A 20,873-nucleotide genomic window follows, 5' to 3' on the forward strand; every position below is an offset into this window, starting at 1 on the left:
TGCTGCCGTGATCGGAGGCTTTATAGGATTTAAAAGTCTGACATGTCCTTTTTCAGTTGTCGAAACTCCCTTTTTTCAGTTTCTTTTAAAGAAAACGAAGCTCAATAAAGATGTCTCTAAAAAAAGAAACTGTCAGAAGGAAACAGGTTTAATCTTTAAATGTGGCATAAGTTGAATCAATCAAAAATGTAATATTTTCTCCATAATACATTCACTTATCCTGTGATAAATCCTCCTGCTTGCACTGACAGATTTATATATTTTCTATTTGCTTTAGTTTTACTCACATTTATCAGGTGGATCTTGTTTTAAATGATATTTGAGTTTGCATTAGGAAAAAGTCTCAGATTCCACTTGCAGGAACCTGCAGCCACCCCGTCTAATTACAAGTGGTGTTTTCTGTCTCTGCTGTCTGTGTAATCATTACACTTAATCACAATCCTGCAGCTTAAAACCACAACCACCGCACAGCCTCTAATAATGCAGTCATAAATATATTCATGGCAAATATAATTAGGACGAATGGAGACAGATTAGGAGAGAGGAGGAAGAGGAGAGAGGAGGAGGAGGTGAACGATGATGTTTTATCAGGGATGAACTGAAACCAGCAGGGGGGAGGAGAGTGAAGAGAGAAAAAAGAGGGGATTTAGATGGAGGAGAGAAACTGGAGAACATCAAGAGGAGATGAAGAGTGACTGAGTGAACCTCACCAGAAAAATGAAAAACAGAGAAGAATCACTTTGTGCAAAGAAAAGTTTAATGTTATAATGAGACGTTTTTCACTTTAAGATATTTTTATTTTATTAAGACGTATAAACTTATCAGACTGTAACATCATGACAATGTGTTATTTTCTTTTTATAACATAAAACATGTGTTATGTGAGGAATAATGTACTCCTGAAGAACACTTTTCAAAGAAAGGGATTTTCTGTACCATAATCTAAAAAGGTTCTCTGTAGAACCCCTTGGGTGTGTTCTAGATGAAATCCTTGGAATATATAGAGGTTCTTGGAAGAACACCCTCAGCATGTTAAAAATGATGGGGTTTCTTGTTGACACCCTTAGAACGTGAACCTCTAGAGAGGGTTCTGAGTGGAACCATTACACCATAGATGGGTTCTCTCAGATTATTCTAGGTGTATAACCCTTTATGTTGGGTTCTAGGTAGAACTCTCTGAAAGCGTTGTAAGTGGAATCTTTATAAAAGGTTCCAGAAAGTGTTCCTCTATGGTGACAAGCTAGAGAACCTTTCATGGTTCTTGTCAGAACTTTTATTTTTCATTGTGTGGAGGAGGAGCGGGGTCACAGATCTGATTGATTGTGCGTTATCATGAAGTGGAGATTTATTCCAGCGCGTTCCCTCGTCTCCTGCGACCTCTCGACCCCAACGCTCATTTGCATAGAAACCACATTCCCCGTCTGCTGATTGGACCGGGACGGACAAGACCAGGATGTAAAGGAGGAAGTGTGTGTGTGTGTTTGCGTGCACGGCCGCTTCGTGAACTCACACCTACACGGGGGGCAGGCGGGTTACACATCATCATAATAAGCAGAAGCATTTCCAATCAAAGCAGGTAATTCTTCCTCCTGCCAGCTCGCCGCCTGCCTCTTGTTTTGTGTGTTTGTGTGTGTGTGTGTTTGTGTGTGTGTTTGTGTGTGTGTTTGTCCATTAGTGCAGCGCCATTTGAATGCCCCCACGCACAAATATTTAGAAAAATGTCCAGATTACATCCCAAGCCTCGCCGCCCACTCCTCACCCAGCCGCGGACCTCCGAATATGAGTCTGAAAGCCAAACAGCCTGTGGCCACGACGCTGCTGCACACAACTAATTATTTCTGCAGATTTGTGGAAAAGTGATAATATAGGAATCTAATCTGTGCCTTGTTTTGTTCTGTCTGCACTGACACATAATGATTCTCTTCTGGGCTCAGCAGCATACCAACTAAACCTGCTACTCCTCAAGTGGAAAACCAAACACACTGCCGTCCAATTAAAGCTGCTTTGACACGTCCAACAAGATCTCATTTTGAAACTACCCAAAACACAGTCACAGACATGTTTCATAAAGTTTTTTTTCCATGAAGTTTTAAGTTTGTACAGATCTGCAACCTGTATGGTTGAGATTTAGTTAAATTTAGGAATCTAAAACTGCTTGGGTTAAGATAGACAGACGGATAGACCCAACCAGGCATCTTCCATCGTTTTTCCAGTTTCCAGCAGAGCCTCTTGAATCAAACTGTCAAACTAGAAACTTTTGATCACATATGGATCAATATTCCCTAAATAAAAGGCTTTTCAATAAAACTGAACCCTTTTGAATCTAAATTTCTCTTAAATTTCTTCATGGGTGATACATATTAATTCAAGACCTGAACTGTTGAATGTTGAATTCACAGATTTTAATCATGGTCTGACAGGTTGACTTGCTGCTGTCTCCATGTGATGATTCTGACCTGCTGAATCCACTTAAACTCTGTGATCCTCTATCGATTTCACCTGTTAATCCTCTTCAGTCATGAGGTGGAGGAGGATGCAGCTTAGGGGGTTTGAAGCCGTCGCAAGTGAGACATGGACTGTAAATAAGGGGATTGAAGTCAGTATTCATATCACTGACGGTCCCACGCATGTTGTGGACTCACACTGCAGCTCCATGTACATCCATGAAAAGATGATTCTGGTTTCCTCTAAATAACTAGATTTAATTTAGCACTTATTCTTTTTTTGGATTGTTTTTGTAGGTTGGTTTTGTGGTATTTTCAGCCTGTGTGGTTCCATGGACAGTCAGTCGGTTCCTCTGGTTGAGAAATATCTTAGAAACTATTGGATGGATTACCGTGAAATCTGGTCCAGACATTCAGGTTCCCCTTACTATGAATAATTAATTAATTGGTGATTCCGACCGTCACCATAAGTCAAAATGTTATACAAAGCAAACACCCGCAAATGTACTTTAGTCTCTTTTCCTCCAAATTAGCTCTGGTTCTTGTATCTTGGAACCCTGGTTCTATTTAGTGAACCAGTCTGCATTTCCACCAGTTTTGAGCGGGTACCAAAAGTTTTTAGTCCAGATGTTGTTTGACTGGAGAACTTCTAATGCTACTTGGTGCTGGTTAGAGATGGAGGACATGGTCACATGACTCGACTCGAGTCAGACTTGCTGTACTAACACTGATAAAAGACTCAACTTCAACTTGGTGTTCATGACTTGAGACTCGAAATATTTATTTATTAAACATTTCCATTTTTCCAGATATTTTAATGAAACATGATTAGTTGATCTCTGGTGTAACACGTACAAACTTGGCAACCTGCTAGCTCATGAAAATATAGAATGACATTTTAGTTAATATTAAAATATATATAAATGAGTCAATACAGTTCGATATAGTTTTTAAAAAAAAATTTACAAAAGGACATTTTTCAAAGGAATACTTTTATTTATTTCAGGAGACTTTTATTTCATAATTACACATTAATTTGTTTTATTTATTTAAGATTGACTAAAATGTCACTTTATATGACAGCAGGTAGTTCAATAATAATAATAATTAGAGTGGAGGATGATGTTGTCAGTGTCAGTAGTAAGATGACAGCGGTTTAAAAGGTCTGCAGCTCAAAAACCATTGACACGACCATCACACTGTCACAGTCTGTCAGTCAAACGTTAGCTAGAATGCTAATGTCAAGTTTCAGCCATGTTAGTCTTTGCTTCTTCGATGCCCCGCCCTGCTCTAGACTCTTATTTTGAAACAGCAGGTATGTGACAGTTAAACTCGAACTCTTTATTTCCATGTGTTTCTTCTTTAAATCACATGAAACCAGTTCAGAGCGGCTTGTTTAAACTCTGATCTGTTTATTTCCTGATGGAATAAATGCTGCCTGAACTTTCTGAACACAGAGCCTCATAAGACCTCTCAGTTTCTCGTCTCTGATTCAGAAACGGCAGCTAATTAAGAGCGATTAAGAGAGATAAAGAGTGAAAACATCCTGTTGTGAGTGACAGAAGAAAGCAGGAGACGTGTGCAGGATTGAACCCAGCGCTCCACTGTTTTCATTTTTGAAGAATATCCGCTCTTTAGATCGATGAAGTTAACTTCAGAATTAAAATCCCAGATGTTTCGGTCTCTGGCTGAATGTTTTGTGTTTCTTAAACTGCGGATCACGACCCACACAGAGGTCAGGGAGCTTCTGGAGGGGGGTCGTCTCGTCAGAAGTGAGACCGGTTTGTCTCAATTAGTCTCCGTCCCAGAGAGAGAAACCGCTTCCCTCTCATCTGGGTCCCAGGCTGAAAATGCCTGAAATCCTCGGAATTACCCATAATCCTTTATTCCAGCGAGCGTTTGCCCTTTGCTTTGACCTGCCTCTGAGCAGTTGAAGAGTTTTGTTCTGAAATGAGCTGTGTGCTGTGTGAAAACCTCGACTCTGTGTGCAGCAGAATGATTGATGGCAGACAGAGAAGACGGAGACCTCTGAAGGATCCTGACTGACTTTAACCGACACGCTGCAGACGCGCTGTTACACTCACACATTATTCTGATTTTCACAGAATCTCTGCAGCGTTTTACAGCATTTTAACTCATTGCGGTCATCTTGATGTTGTTTGTTTGCCATATTTGAAACTTGTTGTTACTTCTGGTGCTTAAAAATGTTGCTAAAATGGCAAATATGTGAGATTTGCTGCTTGAACAGGTGCAACAATGCAAACAGGAGTAAATAAACTGACTGACAGCAGATCTCTTGGCAGTGGAAGAACAACAACAAGAGCTTCACGGCAAACACAGAGACAGACTTTCACTGGTTTCTGTTTCATGTTTCTCATCTCTCTCTAAAGGGACAGTTCAGCCAAAAATCAAAGATGCATATTTTCCATCTGGCCTGTAGTGTTGGTTTTCCCTTTAGATAGTTTTGATGTGAGCTGCAGAGTTTTGGAGATATCAGGATGACGTCCTCAAATGTCCTGTTTTGTCCACAACTCAAAGATATTCAGTTTACTGTCAGAGAGGAGGAAAGAAACCAGAAAATATGTCTTTGTTGTCTCAGGAGTCAGAGTCCAGGCAGAGGTGGGTACCATGGGAGTGGATTTTCTTTCCTGTCCTGTCCCAGTTCCTGAAGAATGATTCCTGTCCCATCCTGTCCTCATGAAGTCAGAGTTAACACATGAACATTACACTTGTCTTTATATCTGCAAACGGACCTGTTCCTTTTTTTTTTTTTCTCCTCCTTTTCTGCAACTATGCAGCCATGGTCGACTGAAACTCTTCTTATTGACTGATGGTTTGGTCCTGGACAGGAGGCTCATGTTTGTGACAGCAAAGGACGTAAACAGAAATGGCGTCCTCCTCAGCTGAGCTGTAACATTAGCATCACTGAGCTAGCTAGCATAGTGATAGGCTTCGCAGATGTAGGTCGGTAAAAGGAAACAAGGTCTGTGGAGTAATCAGGTGATGATTTCTGGAAAGAGACGTCGCTGCAGAGTCTTTCTACATCCATTCTATCTGAGAGAAGGCAGATAACTCCAAAACTCTGCAACTCACACCAGAACATTACAGATGGATAAACAGCACTGCAGACCCGAGGAAAAATATGTTTTTGATTTTGCATCGCTCACATCCAAAGTCGTCACCTCAGGTTCCAGCTGTGCCTGCAGATGTTCCCTCGAGCTGCAAACTTTAGTCCTGAAGGTCGACTTCAGGGAATCACACCGAGTCAACGCAGAGCGGAGGAGAATTCCCCTCTGCAGCGATCAATAAAGAATCAAAAAATAACTGAAGACACGGTGGAAATGGTGTGTGTTTGTGTGCTGCAGCCTGTGAGTGGGAGGTTAAGGTTGTATAGATTTATTGACAGCATTAAGTTGAAGTGTTGAATAATATAGAGTCCACTGAAGTAACAGCAGTGCCTACTTCCTGCTGACACACACACACACACACACACACACACACACACACACACACACACACACACACACGTTCAGACTGACAGTGAGTGAAATCTGCAGTAACACTGATGACAGATTATTCTGTGTTGGTCTCTTGTTTGTTGGATTTTCCTGCAGCTCTGCAGGACGTCGACTTTCACTGCAGACGACGTGATTTAATTTGTGTCTGAGCAGAAAAACAGATGATTGATTTTTGTTAAATTATAACTCAATGTATGAAAATGTACCTTCATGTTTTTTTCTTCTATAATTTTACTTTTGTCAAAATGTGTGTATGTCTGTCTGTGATTTCTGTATTTTTATTTATTCTTCACTCATTCATTTAATATTCATTTATTTATCATTTTATAAGGATGAACAATGGTAATAATAATAATAATAATAATACAATAGAACAGGCAACAACTTTTTTCTTATTTTCATTTTTTCCTCATTTCTTCCCATTTTTCTCTCAGGTAACATCAAGAGTCATTTATTCAGAATTTTAGCTTTTGTGAGTTTCTCTAAATATATCTGTTATATTGTTGTAAAGCTCCCTGGTTGCTTGTAATTTATGCTCTAAATGAATAACAAAATATTTTAAATAAATAATAAAATGTTCTAAATAAAACAAAATGTTCAACATAAAGGCTAAAATGTTGCAAGTAAAAAAAAAACAAATATTCTAAAATAATGATATTTAAATGAAGAACTTTGGATTTATTGTCCTGTTTATCATCATTAAGTTATTAAATGTAAACAGTCTGGTGAACTCGGTGATAACAACACCACACTGTTGTATGCAGCTTAAAGAAAACTGATTCCACACCATATGAAAACACTTTGCAGATCTCTGCTGGTTGAATCTGGAAGTTGTGGCGTCATTGCAGTAGGTGCTTCACCATCTTTTGTCTGGAGGAGATCAGCACTCTGAGTGACCTCTGCTGGTTTGAATCTGAATCATTTGTGACCATGTGACCACTCTGTAACGAGGTTCTAGGACCGAACTGAAGAGTAAACGTAGAGATGATTTGTCAGCACGTGTGTTAATATTTTTCTGTCTTGTCTGTTGTGTTTGTTTGCAGCGGGGGCAGGAAACAAGGTGGGCTGGGCGTTCGGTCTGGGTCTGGAGAGACTGGCCATGGTCCTGTACAGCATCCCGGACATCCGTCTCTTCTGGAGTCAAGACGAACGCTTCCTCAAACAGTTCAGACTTGAGGACATCCAGCAGCCCGTCTGCTTCCAGGTACAAACTCCATTTTGGACTTTAATTTATTGATTTATTTATTTTTGTCAGAAAATAAAAATTAATTTAACAGCAGGTGATCTTTGGTTGGACAAACACTGTGAGAGGTTTTTCAAATTAGCATTAGCAAGTTAGCACTTATATCTATGTTCTTAAGCATTTTCAGCATTGATACCTGGGTTTTTAGATCTTAGTATGCTGCGTTCTTATTGGCTCTCTGACACTGATGAGATTTATTTCTTTGATATCAAAATTTGGTACAAAATGACAAGACATTTTTCAGTTCTGAAGAAATTCAGTGCCATTAAAAGACTGAATTGTTTTACCCAGCTGTCGTACGAGTTAATTCTTTGATCTTTTGTCACAATGGAGCATAAATTTAGATTTCTTTTGATTGTGAAAAGTTATATTAGAGTTCAGTGAGGACATCTGTCTCCTCCCGTCCTCTCTGCCTCCTGTTTATTATTCCCTGTGTTCAGTCGTCCATTTGTCTCTCTGCTTGACTGAGTATTCAGCTGAACATTTACACTCAGTAACCTCTGACTTCAAACACTTCCATCTCCCTCCATCAGCCTCCCACAGCCTCACTGTGTGTGTGTGTGTGTGTGTGTGTGAGTGTGTAACCATTCATCACCTCGTCTGCAGTAGAAGTCAGTAGCCTGGTTTGGATTTGTTGTCTGTCTTGTCTCGACCTTTTTAGCACTGACGTCATGATTACGTCACGGTGTTAGCTGGAGGCAAAACGAATGAAAAACACCTCGGAGAAGGAGACCACAAACACACTTTACACACTTTACACAAACTTATGTAAATATTCTCTAGTCCAATAAAGAGGAAAAAAAGGAAAACACAAATTCTGAAATACCATTTAAAATACATGAAAATATCTACAAAATAACTTTTTGTCATCATTATTTACACTCTTACAAATAAAGATTCTAACTGTGTGGAACCCAGGAACAGCAGCTGATCAACATCAGCTACTGGAGATCCAGTTCTTCAGTTTGTCCCTGCAGGAGAACCGTTTTTGGGTTCCTGGTCAAAGGTTTCACTGAGTAGAACCTCTCAGATGGCTCCACCTACATAGAACCATCTGTGTTAGATTTCACTCAGGGGTTCTACAGAGGTTCTCCTACAATTTTTTAAAAATGTTTTCCTTAAAAACATTCTACCTTTAAACTGTTACCTGAAACTTTTAATGAAGCTTTAACAGAAACATTTAGAGCTGCTCAGTACTTTAACCTCCTCATTCTGTTCTGTTACTTTCATCCTTTTGCCCCTGTGTGTGTGTGTGTGTGTGTGTGTGTGTGTGTGTGTGTGTGTGTGTGTGTGTGTGTGTGTGTGTGTGTGTGTGTGTGTGTGTGTGTGTGTGTGTTCTAGCCTCTTAACCTCATGTATAAAACATTTTGACAGTGGGGGTTCACATCAGCCGGCACCAGTCACTTCTCCTGACCCCACCATCATCACACACACACACACACACACACACACACACACACGGTTCACACAGCGGTTTCTCCGTCCCTGCTAAAGGTGTTTTTCGTCGTCTCTCATCTTCACTAATGAAGAACATTTCAAGTGACTGTTAGAGGGCAGAGAGGAGAACAGAGGAGAAGGAAGGAGCTGAGGAAGGAGGGAAGGAAGGAAGGAAAGGAAGGGTAGCTGGAGGAGGAGGAGGAGGAGGAGAAGGAGGAGAGGAAGACATGAGGGAGGAACAGAGCAGGTAAAATGGAAACAAGGAATATTGGAGATGAGGGATGTCACATTAAAAGATTCATAGACTAACAACAAAAAGTTGAAGGGGTGATGAGGGAGGAGGAGAAAAGAGAGAAAAGGAAAGAAAAGGAACAACAACAAGGAAAGAAATGAGAAGTGAGGAAGGAAGACAAGGTGGTGATGCTGGAGGGAAAGAGGAAAGACATGATGGGAAAAAAGACTGCGAGAGAAGAGAAGAGGAAGAAAAGGAATGAAAAAAATGCTGAAAGGAGGATGAGAATAAAAAAAAGACAGAAGGAGAGAAAGACCAATAATGTCAAGCTAAAGATCAGACAGGATGGAGGATGTGTGCTGAGGACAGACCCTGTTGTCCTGCTGCTGTCCACCTCTCAGTCCTGTTAGTTTTATTGATGGACTCGGGTCCTCCAGAGGGACCAGGGGAGCACGGCTCATCTCCTGCCCAGGGTCAGTGCACCTCTCCTGGGCCGAGACTCTACACCTCTCCCCCCAAACCCTCCCCCACCCCCCAGATCCACAGGTAATGAACTGTGACCATCAGGGGCCAAACAAGAAACAGGTGTGTGTGTGTGTGTGTGTGTGTGTGTGTGTCTATACAAACACTGTTACACACACAAACATAACACACACACTGTCCAGTGCCACTAAACCTAGAGTGTTGAACAGCTCTGCTATCTGTCAACACTGTATGGACAAAAGTGTGTGGACACCTCTGTTCACCCACCTGTCCACCTTCTGTCCTGTGTGTTACTGTAACGTTAAAACAACACAAATAATGGTGTAAAATTAGAATAGTGTCTTCTAACCACCCAGCCACAACCTCTGTTCCTGTCAAAAATATGAATTAAATTGTAAAATATATCTGGTGTGTTACTTATCTAACTGACCACCCACCAGCATTTCTTCCTTTCCCCAACTATTTCATTGAAGTTACAATAGTAATAAAGTAATATCTTCAGTAGCTTCTGAATATTTACTTATTATATCACCTGACTTTCTGTCCATCCATCCATGAACCAACCAACCACCCACTGATCCACTCACAATCCAACTACACACCTAACCAACCAATCAACCAACCAACTCACCCATCTAACTACATGCATAACTGACTGACCGACAAACCAATCATTGATTCACTCACCTGTCTAACTACATACCTAACTAACCAGCAAACTACTGCCCATTGATCCCCTTACCTTTCTAACAACACATCACCCCAGGCAACCAACTAACCAACTAAAACAATCAACCAACCAACCAACAAAACACCAAGTGATCCACTAACTAGTTAACTACGTACCTCGCTAACCAATAAATCAACCAGCTTCACTGATCCACTCACCTGTCTAACTACAACCCACCAACTCACCACTGAACCCAACCTACCAACCTGAGGACAGACTGAAGTCTACCTCTGTCTCCATCAGTGAATCCAAACCAGCCTCTAAAACACTGAAGTTACACAATAAGACAAACTAACTAACCGATGGAGGCAGCAGTAGACGAAGGACTCTGACCTCTGTGACGGGAAACTGCTGATTTTGCCAAACGAGTTTGTTTTTTTTGCAGAGTGATGTTTGACTTGTATAACAGCAGTTTCCCATCAGAAAAGTCTATCTGACAGTTAAGTCATGTAAATATTCTAAATACACTTCTACACTCATTCTTGTACCCATCTTTTTTTTACGTTCTCTCCTAATCTATCAACTTTACTTCCTGTCCCAGAATATGATTTGTTTAACAGATAAATAAATACAATCACTCTGTGGAGACTTTGTTTTGTCGGGATCAGCAAGAAGGAAAGGATGAGAACTTGTGTGGATGTCAGTTCCTCCTCCTTCCTCCTCCTCTTCTCTCTCTGTGTTTATTAAAAGTTATTTCCAGGATAATAAACAAGTCAAAGATGATAGAAATCTTTCTCTCCGTCTGCTGCTGCATAAAACATCAGATTTATTCTGTCGTCCTGATTAAGTTTTAATGTGTTATTGTCTTCATGTTTTACTCTCTGCTGCACTTTCTCCTCTGTCCTCTGTCTCTTCTTTTTTGCTTTCTGGTGTTTTGCACTTCTTCTGTTTTCTTTGGACTTTCCCTGCAGTTTGACTCATTTATTAATCTTCCTGTCCTTCGACGTCTGCAGCTGATGTGTTGATTGGTCGTTCAGTGGTGGCGTCTTTTTGTTTTGGTTTGATTTCCTTGTAAAACACAGAATCAGGACGGTGGACAGGATTTAATAAGGAGTCTTTAGTCCAGCTGACACCCAAACCAACAACCTCATCCTAGATCAGACCTCAGATCCCTCTGTAACCTGAGGCCCATACTTTTAGATCTTTTTTTAAAGATAATCTTCTTACTGTGACATGCTGTTGGTATTTTTTTATTTTCGTTTTTTGTTTTACCTTTTTTTCTGTCCATTCCTGAAATTGTGTTACATTTGTGGTATGAGAGAAGTTTATTTCTTATTTTTCTGTAAAGTTATTCTCATATCTTAATTTAAATCAAATGCAAAGTAACAGGAATTAAATATTTCTTGTGAAAATGTACTTGTACATCTTTTATTTTAATTGCATCAGCTGCTCTTATTTATGTGTCTGTCTGTTTTTTAAGCTAATAGATGAGGTGTTAATTATTATCATTGATGTGTGGGTTTTTTTTCTTCCTCAGCCCCTCAGTAAATACCCGCCACTCCACAACGACATCTCATTCTGGCTGCCGGAGAACCCAGAGAGCTTCACAGAGAACGACTTCTACGAGCTGGTGCGTTCCATCGGAGGAGACCTGGTGGAGAAAGTGTCACTGGTGGACGAGTTCACGCATCCAAAGTAGGAAAACACACACAAACACACTTGTTTTTGTACTTTGCATTGACTTGCATTCATTCCCTGGAGATAATAATCAAATAATAAATTAAAAACAAACTGATGAGAAAAATGAACAGTTGCACAAACATCAGCCTGATGAGATCCACCTAAAATGACAGAAACCATCTTTGGAAAACATTTATTTGACGTGTACTTAAATGTTTTAGTTTAACAGATGTCCTGTTTATTAATGTTGAGCAGGCGGGATATCTGTCCTGTTCTGCAGGCTTCACTTTAAGGCAGCCCTAGACATATCTGTTCTTTGCACATAAGGGAGCCTTAATGGGACTGCTAGCTGCACAGCTATCTAGCTAACTTGCTAACTAGCTAACTAGCTAACTAGCTGCAGCTACAGTTAGCTGTTACTGCGCTGATTTGCTGCCAGCTGTTTGTTTGGAGTTTGAATTCAGCAGGTGGCCAAACTCTTTCAATTCTATGTGGCTCCATTAAAGGCAGGAAGAAAGAACATCATATAAGAGAGGACAGACAGAGGAAGAAGAGGAAGAGGAAGAGGAGGAAGAGTAAAGAAAAAATGAGAGGAAGAGTAGAAATATTGGAAGTGAAAAAAAGGCAAAATGGGATGAAACAAATGGAAAGAAGGAAAGAAAAAGAAAAACAAGAGGTGTAAAGGTCACTCTGTGTGTCTGCTAATGACAGACGACTGATGGCAGCGTCATCAGTTTTAATTAACACACACACACACACACACACACACACACACACACACACACACACACACACACACACACACACACACACACACCATCCTATTTGTACAGTGAAAAGTGCCTGTTTACTCTAAATGGCAATGAAGCACACACAAACACACACACACACACAGAGCTGTCCTTGGCGTACACCTCCGAGCCTGCGGTGCCTGGTGTTGACATCTCATTTTTTAAGAAGTACGTGTGTGTGTGTGTGTGTGTGTGTGTGTGTGTGTGTGTGTGTCTGTGTGCGTATAAAGGGCAGCAGTGGGAGGTTGGTACCTTATGGCTGAGAACTCCTTTTTCACATTACTGTGACACACACACACTTGCCCGACCTTGCATTAGTGTGTGTGTGTGTGTGTGTGTGTGTGTGTGTGTGTGTGTGTGTAGCGAGGGCCCTGCAGTGCGTAAAAATGTCCGACACTATTCATCTTTCAGCATTTTAATGTCTTTTAAATAGCGACCTTTTTCCCAACCAAGCTCACACTCACACACACACACACACACACACTCACACACACACACACACACACTCACACACGCACACACACTCACACACACACACACACACGTCTACACTACATTAATATACGCTGACTTTTGGTGTTAGAGCTAATCGGGGGGAGACAGAGGGAGACAAAGACAGAGAGGAATGGAAGATAAAGACTTCAGGTTGAGTCACAGCAGAATTGATATCAGTGAAATTTCAGACTGAAATCAATCATGAATTGATCAGCTGATTAACTCACGACTTTAGTGAAGTTTGATCAAACTGTCCAGTCAGTTTGACCTTTGAGGGAACAGAGAAGAACACAAAACTTACCTCTGTAACTTTGCTTTGCAGGAGTTTAACCTGCTGCACAGTTACACTCAAGTCCTGGAAATGACTGACTAATACTTTGTTACTGTAGTCAAGTAGATCTTCATCTGTACTTAACTTGAGTATTTATTTTTCTTACATTTAACTATTCCTCCTTACATTTGAACACAGATATCTGGACTTTCTCTTCCCCACATCTTCAAAACTTTAGATTTAATGATTTTGAGGGGAATAATTATTAATTATTGTTATTTTGCATCATTGTGCGCCGCCTTCCAACATCAAGACTGATTTCAACCTGAATGGACGAGACGGAAACGACGTAACAAACTGAAAAATGATGCAACAAGATGAAAGACATAGCGACAATAAATGATGTATCAGGACGAGAAAGATGTAACATCATAAAATGAGATTTAAAACTATTTAACAAACGTGAAATGACTTTTAATAAGATCAAATAAAATGTAAAAGTCGGGAGAAAAGGTGAAGTTCAGTGAACTTTGCACAGAAACTTTTTACTTTTATACTTAGAGGATGTTTCAGAGCCTGAACTTTTCACTTTTACTGCAGTAAACAAGTTGAATCAGTACTTCTACTTTTACTCAAGTATCTGTACTTGTACAATGTGCACAAAGCAGCTCCTTAAAGAAATAATTTTCCCTGTCTGGTGTCGTAAAACTTGACTCGTGTGCACAGAGTCCTGACCTCAACCATCCATCATCGATCCATCTCTGTGTCTGAACAGGATCAGACCTCTGCAGCAGCTTCAACATCTGCTGGGAGGACAGAAACCAGAGGAGGTGGAGGCTGGAAGAGCAGCACATTAACAGACATGGTGTCACAGTCACATGTTCAACTGCAACACCACTCTTACAAAAGTATGTGGACGTGTGTACATACACCTGGTATGTTCATCTGTCCACATACTTTTGTCCTCAATTACAGTTCTTAAATTAGTCCTGTACAAAATACCTGCATTGCACCTTTGTGCTCCCAGATCCTTCCCCCTTTTCTCTCTCTGTCTGTCTCCCACACTGTCATTTTCTCAAGCACACACACACACACACACACACACACACACACACACACACACACACACACACACACACGCACAGAGTTGTGTTGTTCTCATCACAGTCTAATGATAATGATGATGGAGAGAGAAAGTTTAGACTCAGTTAATTACAGTTATCAGTTCTTAAATTAGTGGCGCATAAAGTACCTGCATTGCACCTTTCCCCCCCAAAACTTCCCCCTCTCTCTCCCCCTCTTTGTCTTACACACACACACACACACACACACACACACACACACACACACACACACACACACACACATTCCCTCTGTAGCTTCGCACACACACACACACACACACACACACAGATTCTGCTTTCACTGCTCCTCTTGCAGCTTCAGAACAGATGTAGAACCTCTTTAAAGTTGAACTCTGGTGATGTTCTGTATTTTACTTCATGTTCAGACTCAAACCAACACTGAACGAATCTACTAACAAGTACTGTGAGTGTAACACAGCCCGATGCGTCTTCCTCCTCTGTGCCATACAGCTCCATTGTTGTCCAGAAACTTTATTTTCATTCAGTCCCACAAACTCCGTCCTGCTGCCCCAAAATACTCACCTCAGCACCAGATGTGGTTTCATCCACAGCTGGAAATTGTCCCCAACAGATGGTAATTACTCCCTCATGTTTGCTTGTTTGAGCTGCTAACTATATATTTGTGAGACATTTTTTTTTCACAGATTTACAGCCTGAAAACAGACCTCAGTGCTTCTACAGAATATTGACATAAACAAAGATGGACGCTGCAGCTCCTCCTCCTCTCACTGTACAAAAATGAAACCAAAATATCACAGATATGAGTGTTTTCGTCCTGCAGAAAACACCCTTTTTATATCATCAAATAACTTAATAAAACCAAACTGACGAGAACAGTGACCACTTGAACAAGATCAGGCTGATAAGAATCTAAAATGACAGAAATCATCGTTTGGAAACTTTTATTTCGCGTTTACTTTGATTTTTTTTTTAGAAATACTCTCCATACTCGGAAAAATGATGCAAAAGACGCAATGAGACCTAAAAGATGACGTAATAAACCAAAAAAAGATGTATGCATATAAGACAAAAATCAGCGAACAAACAAAGTCGTCCTTAGAAACTATTTGGAAAAATGCAGGCACTTTTCAAAATAGCTTGCCAAAGCCAGCCGGGAGAAGAGGGAAAAACATCTTTTCCATCGATTAAAGCCTTCAGTGTCTCCTGCTTCTTTCTTTTCATTTGTTTTTTCGGACGATTTGTTTCCATGGACGCTTCTCGGTTGCTGATTGGCTCACACCACTATTGGTGCAGACAGAAACGAATAACTTGAAGCCTGGAGAGACGGATGATGTCACATGATCGTGTGAATCCAGCAGCCTCGCAGGCTTCCCACAGATCAATAAAAACATCCTAAAATCCACTGATTTCATTTCTTTGAAAATAAAGCCTTCGTTGGTGTTAAAGTGTCTTGAAGCAAGCTTTCATTAAATTATCCCCAGATTTTACGCTAAATACGTGATCATTTGCATGTAAGTAGGTGGTCATTGCCATTTCACATATTTGAACTTTCTTTGAAATTAAGACTCAGTGATTTCCACATGAAAACTGTACTTACATGACATTTAGGTGTAATTTAGGAATAAATTCTAATAAATGACTTGACAGCAGAAACAACAATCCTTGTTTTGTTGTTGGATTCTGACTAAACACAAAAAGATAAAATACTTTATGAAAGCTGAAGAAAAGCTTTTTGGATTTTTTCTGTATTTGATGTAGATCATCAAACCATTAAATTGGCATTAAAAAGTCTTAAAAAGTCTTAAATCTAACTTACCTTAAACTGTAGGAATAGAACCAAACCCATCTTTAATTTATGTTTCAGTTTTCAGAGAAACTGGAGGAAAATGATACATTTGAACTCAGATTTGTTTAATTCTCTCTCAAAAGTTCAGTAATTTAATGAGATTTTGTCAAACAAGTTTCTAAAAGACAAACTCAACATTTATTCCCTGTTGACTTATTCACCCTTCACACACCGGCACCTCCCTCTCTTCAATCTCTCCGCTGTGATGGATCGCCGCTCTGCGTCCGCCGCCATTACTCAGCATATTAAATTTTGCAAACAGCTCCGACCGGATCCAAAACGCTGATGAGGAAGCTGAGACCGTTTGTTCCCGTCAGAAACATAAACCAGCAGCTCAAACACGGTCGCACAGTAACTCGTCTCCCTGCTGCGCCCCGCCGTAAAACCAATCATCTTTAAAAAACTCTTAATATTGATTAATGAACTTCTGATAGACAATAAAGTTTTTAAAATCTGAACTGAGAGGTTTGACACTCTCCCCAGAGAAGCTTCAACTTTACTGGGTTTCTTTTTACAGGAAACTGATCAGAGTGAACACCAGAGCACATAAACACAGTTTATACACCTTTAAATAAGATATAAATGTTTATGCTACATATAAAACATATCAGACAACCCTTTAAAATGATTTTAAATGTAAAATTGACCATTTATAATGCAGGTGGTCCCTCAAATATTGTTGAATTTCCACAGATACATGGAGACCTGCTGTTGATTCTGTCAGTGTCAGGGCTGAACAGTTGAGCTGAGGTGGTGCAGAGGTGTCCTCACCAACACGTCACGCTCTACACCACAGAAAACATCTTTGTTTAATACAGATGCCTGAAAAATTAGAATAATAATAACAATTAATGTGATTTATAATGTAGCCTAAGATGTTCTTTAATTGAACGTAACTGTGACATATAATCAGTTATTCTCCCTCCTATTAAAAAACAGCCTCTCTGACCATGAAACCATCATTTAAATGATGCCGGGCAGCGCCGGCCTTCAAGGTCATTTCTTTATCGTGTGTTTTTTTTTTATTTTAAGTTACATAATGATCAGAGAGCTGCTTTCAAGGAGTTTCACAGGAAAACCTGCTGCTTGTCTGCTGTAATCAAGGTCTCCTAAAGCCCCGACCAACCAAGACCAAGATTCTGCAGCACTGTTTTCTTGTGAAACTCCGGCAGAGTTTTATGGACTAAAAAACTGAACCAGACCTTCAGTTGGCATGAAGGTGAACAGATAATCAGTGAATTTTCATTTTTTGGTGAACTATCTTTTCAACCTACCATAGTAACCTTTCCATGTGCGCTGCAGTGTCACAGCAGTCGTCTTCCTGTGCTTCAGATTGTGCAGAAGAGCGCACGCACAAACACACACACACACACACACACACAGTTAGGACAGAGAGACGCTCCATCTTGTTTCACCCACCTGCAGCCTCTCTGTTATTAATCATAATGTTAATTTTAGATGTAAGCGCAGTGTCTGAATCACAATCAGTGGGTAATTTCAGCAGCTGAATCATTTACACAGCAATGCGCCACACGCAGGCGCACCGGACACTTAAAGGAAATAGGAATAGTTTCATTCATGTTATACCAACAACCCACCTGTGATTAATTAAGAGACTAAATAAAACCTCTTTGCACTCAGATGCGCCGTTTAACTATCAAAGTGGAATTGAACATGCCCTAAATGTCCATGCGCTATTCACCTTTCACCGTGCGCTGTAGATCGTCTAAATATAGTCTCTTCTATATGATTTCTCTTTCATGACTAATGTAATATTTTTTCATTTCTTTTCACTGAGCCTCCCCTGAAACAGTCTGGTCCCCCCTGCAGAGGTCCACCTCCCAATTTGAAAACCTTGTTTGTCTTCAGAGAGATTTTGACGGCGCACCGTCTTTGTTTTTCTAAACATGACTGTGCAAAAACCAGATCATTCCAACAGGAGGTCACTAAACTTCCTGTTCCCTGTGAAAGTGCTGCATATACTGTATATAAAACAGGAAGAAGAGTCCAGACGATTCTCTCAAGTGCGGTTTATCTTCCAGTCTGACTTTATAAGTGCAAACTCCACAGTGGATGTGTGTTGATGTGTGTTTCATCTCCAAACAAACCATAATGTGCATTATGGCTGTAAATTGATCTAAAACCCACTAAAGCTGCCGGAAATTGCAGCCTCTCAAATATATTTTCTCCTCCAAAGTACTTCTGAAGTTAATCGAATGAGGGAGGGATGGAAGGAGAGAAAACAAAGTGCCCCTCTCTCTCTCCCATCTGCTCAGTCTGCCGATAGTCTCTCGCCCTCTCTCCTGCTCCATAAACATCTCATGTAGTAGCAAATCAAAGCTGATGGCTCGCTATGATTCCCCACAAATCTGCATTTATTGGTCGGTAACGCTGTCAGCCGCGACTGGGCCCGGACTAATTTGATAAGCCTCCTGAGCTGTCAATCAAGTTGACAGCGCCCTCCCTCGCTCTCATGACTCCCCAGAGAGGAGGGAGGAAGAGAGGGAGGGAGGAGGGAGAGGAGGCAGGGTGTGTGCTGCGTTCAAGTTTGGAAACATATTTGTGAGTGTTTCCTTCTGTATTTTTAGCATCATCATTATTAGTAGCAACAAAACAACCCTGATTCCAAAAAGTTTGGATGTTGTGTGAAACGTAAATAAAGACGGCAACGACTTTCTCAACATATATCCCGTTGAATACAGTACAGAGACGAGACTGATGAACTTTTATTGTTTTTTTGTAAATGAGTGAAAGATTGTTGAGCGACGAGACGATGCTGAGACACGTTGTGGACGTGTTCCAACAGCGTGTCTTCGTAGTAAAAGAGTTCAGGTACTAGACTGACCTGCCTGCAGTCCAGACCTGTCTCCCATTGAAAATGTGTGGTGCATTATGAAGCACAGAATTTACCTTTAAAACTTCAACAGTTACTGAGTGAGTTTTGTTAAAAGAAAATCTGATGAATCACGGTGGTAAACAGGCTCCCGTCCCAACAGAATGACTGTATAATTACAAAAAACAATGTTAATCAGTTTGAACATTAAATATCTTGTCTTTGTTCTGTATTCGGTTGAATATCCGCCTGAGGTTTCTGCCTGTTAAAATGAATGTTTCTCCTCAGTGCTGCTCAGTGAGTCAGTCCAGACCTGCTCTGATTGAAAAGTGCCCTGAAATAACTTTGTAATGATTTGGTGCTCTACAAATAATATTTAATGGAATCAAATGTAGGCTGAAAAGTTTTTGCAAATCATTGCATTCTGTTTTTATTCATGTTTTGGAGATTGGGGTTGTAAAATGTGTCGAATTATAGTTAAAAAATACAATCTTGGTCAGATTTTCCAAATTGAATGTTTTTTATCAGGAGGGCATTTCTATTTTTATACAGACACTCAAAAATTGATTCTTGGCTCCAATAAACATGAAGCAATACTTTTAAGTAAAATGTCACTGAAATATAAAAAAAATCAAGTTTATGTATCCAAGATAATGTGAATATGGTCAGTATGAACTGAACTTTATTTACTAGATCACATCTGTGTCACACTCCAACACAGTTTATGTGAAAGTTTGCATTAATTTAATGAAATTTAATTTATTCACACTGACTCAACATGGTTAAAAAACATGGTATTAAATGCAACTCTTAAGTTGAACTTATGCAATAAAATTACAGTACAAAATACATGAAGTCAAGGATTTATTTTTGTGGGTGTAGAAAATGAGACAGGAATCAATCAATCAATCAATCAATCAAGTGTTTTAGACCATGGATGATGAAGATCCTTCGTCTTTCTAGTTCAACAATCATGGAATTGTGAATTATTGACAAACAAATATGAACAGTTTTGAGGTAAACCTGGATTCTTATATCTGACTAAAGGCTTCTTCAGCTCTTCAGCTTCTGATCCTGTGGACGCTGAGTAAACCTGCTCCAGATGATCTCAGGTCTAAATCAGAGATGAGACCCTTTAGTGCTTTACAGACGAGTAATAGGATTTTAAAATCTCTCCTCTGACACACAGGAAGTCAGTGCAGTGATTTCAGCTCTGGTGTGATGTGCTCTGGTTTCTTGGTGTTGCTGAGCTGCAGCGTCTGATTGATTTTTAACTCAGACCTGTGAAGACACCGTTACAATAGTCCAGCCAGTTTTTCTATCTCTTGTTCAGGCATAAATCCTTTAATTCTTGATATGTAATCAGTAATTGTCTTTATGTGACTGTTGTCCAGAACGAAGCCGAGATTTCTGTCTTGATTTGTAGATTTTACCGTCATGGATTCAAGGTGAGCGCAGACTTTTAATCTTTGTTCTTTCAAAAGTTTTGTTTATTTAGCCGAAGTAGGGTACTGAAGTCATGTGGCGACACGGGACATTTACAGATTTAAAGAAAGTTGGTGTCAAAAATAGTCAACAGCTGTGATTCATAAAAACAGAGAGGAGCGCTTGGTTCAGCAGCTTTGTAAAAGTTGTTAGTCTGATAAACTGTCTGTGGGAGTTTGGTGTAAAAACGTATAAAGATGACGTCAGTTTGGACTGAAGTGAAAGTTTACCTGCTGGACGACTGAAACAAAGCTGCACTCTGAGTGCAGGATGGCCTTTTCTCTCTCCTCTCCTCCTTCTCTTTCTGCTTCTTCTCTCTTCCTCCTCCACCTGTCATCC

The 20,873-nt window shown here is 40.1% G+C and overlaps 1 protein-coding gene across 1 annotated transcript in view; it reads left to right on the plus strand.

Annotated features, from left to right (window-relative positions):
• The window catches only part of fars2 (phenylalanyl-tRNA synthetase 2, mitochondrial), a 126,177-nt gene that overhangs the window by 78,862 nt on the left and 26,442 nt on the right, over positions 1-20,873 (plus strand). Inside the window, exons 9-10 of the mRNA XM_084747358.1 lie at positions 7,006-7,166; positions 11,565-11,722. Of these exons, the coding sequence (XP_084603484.1) occupies positions 7,006-7,166; positions 11,565-11,722 (319 nt within the window). The remainder of the gene's footprint in view (positions 1-7,005; positions 7,167-11,564; positions 11,723-20,873) is intronic.

Source organism: Lutjanus erythropterus, chromosome 21 (assembly GCF_056507025.1).
Source record: "Lutjanus erythropterus isolate fLutEry1 chromosome 21, fLutEry1.hap2, whole genome shotgun sequence".
Taxonomy (NCBI): domain Eukaryota; kingdom Metazoa; phylum Chordata; class Actinopteri; order Lutjaniformes; family Lutjanidae; genus Lutjanus; species Lutjanus erythropterus.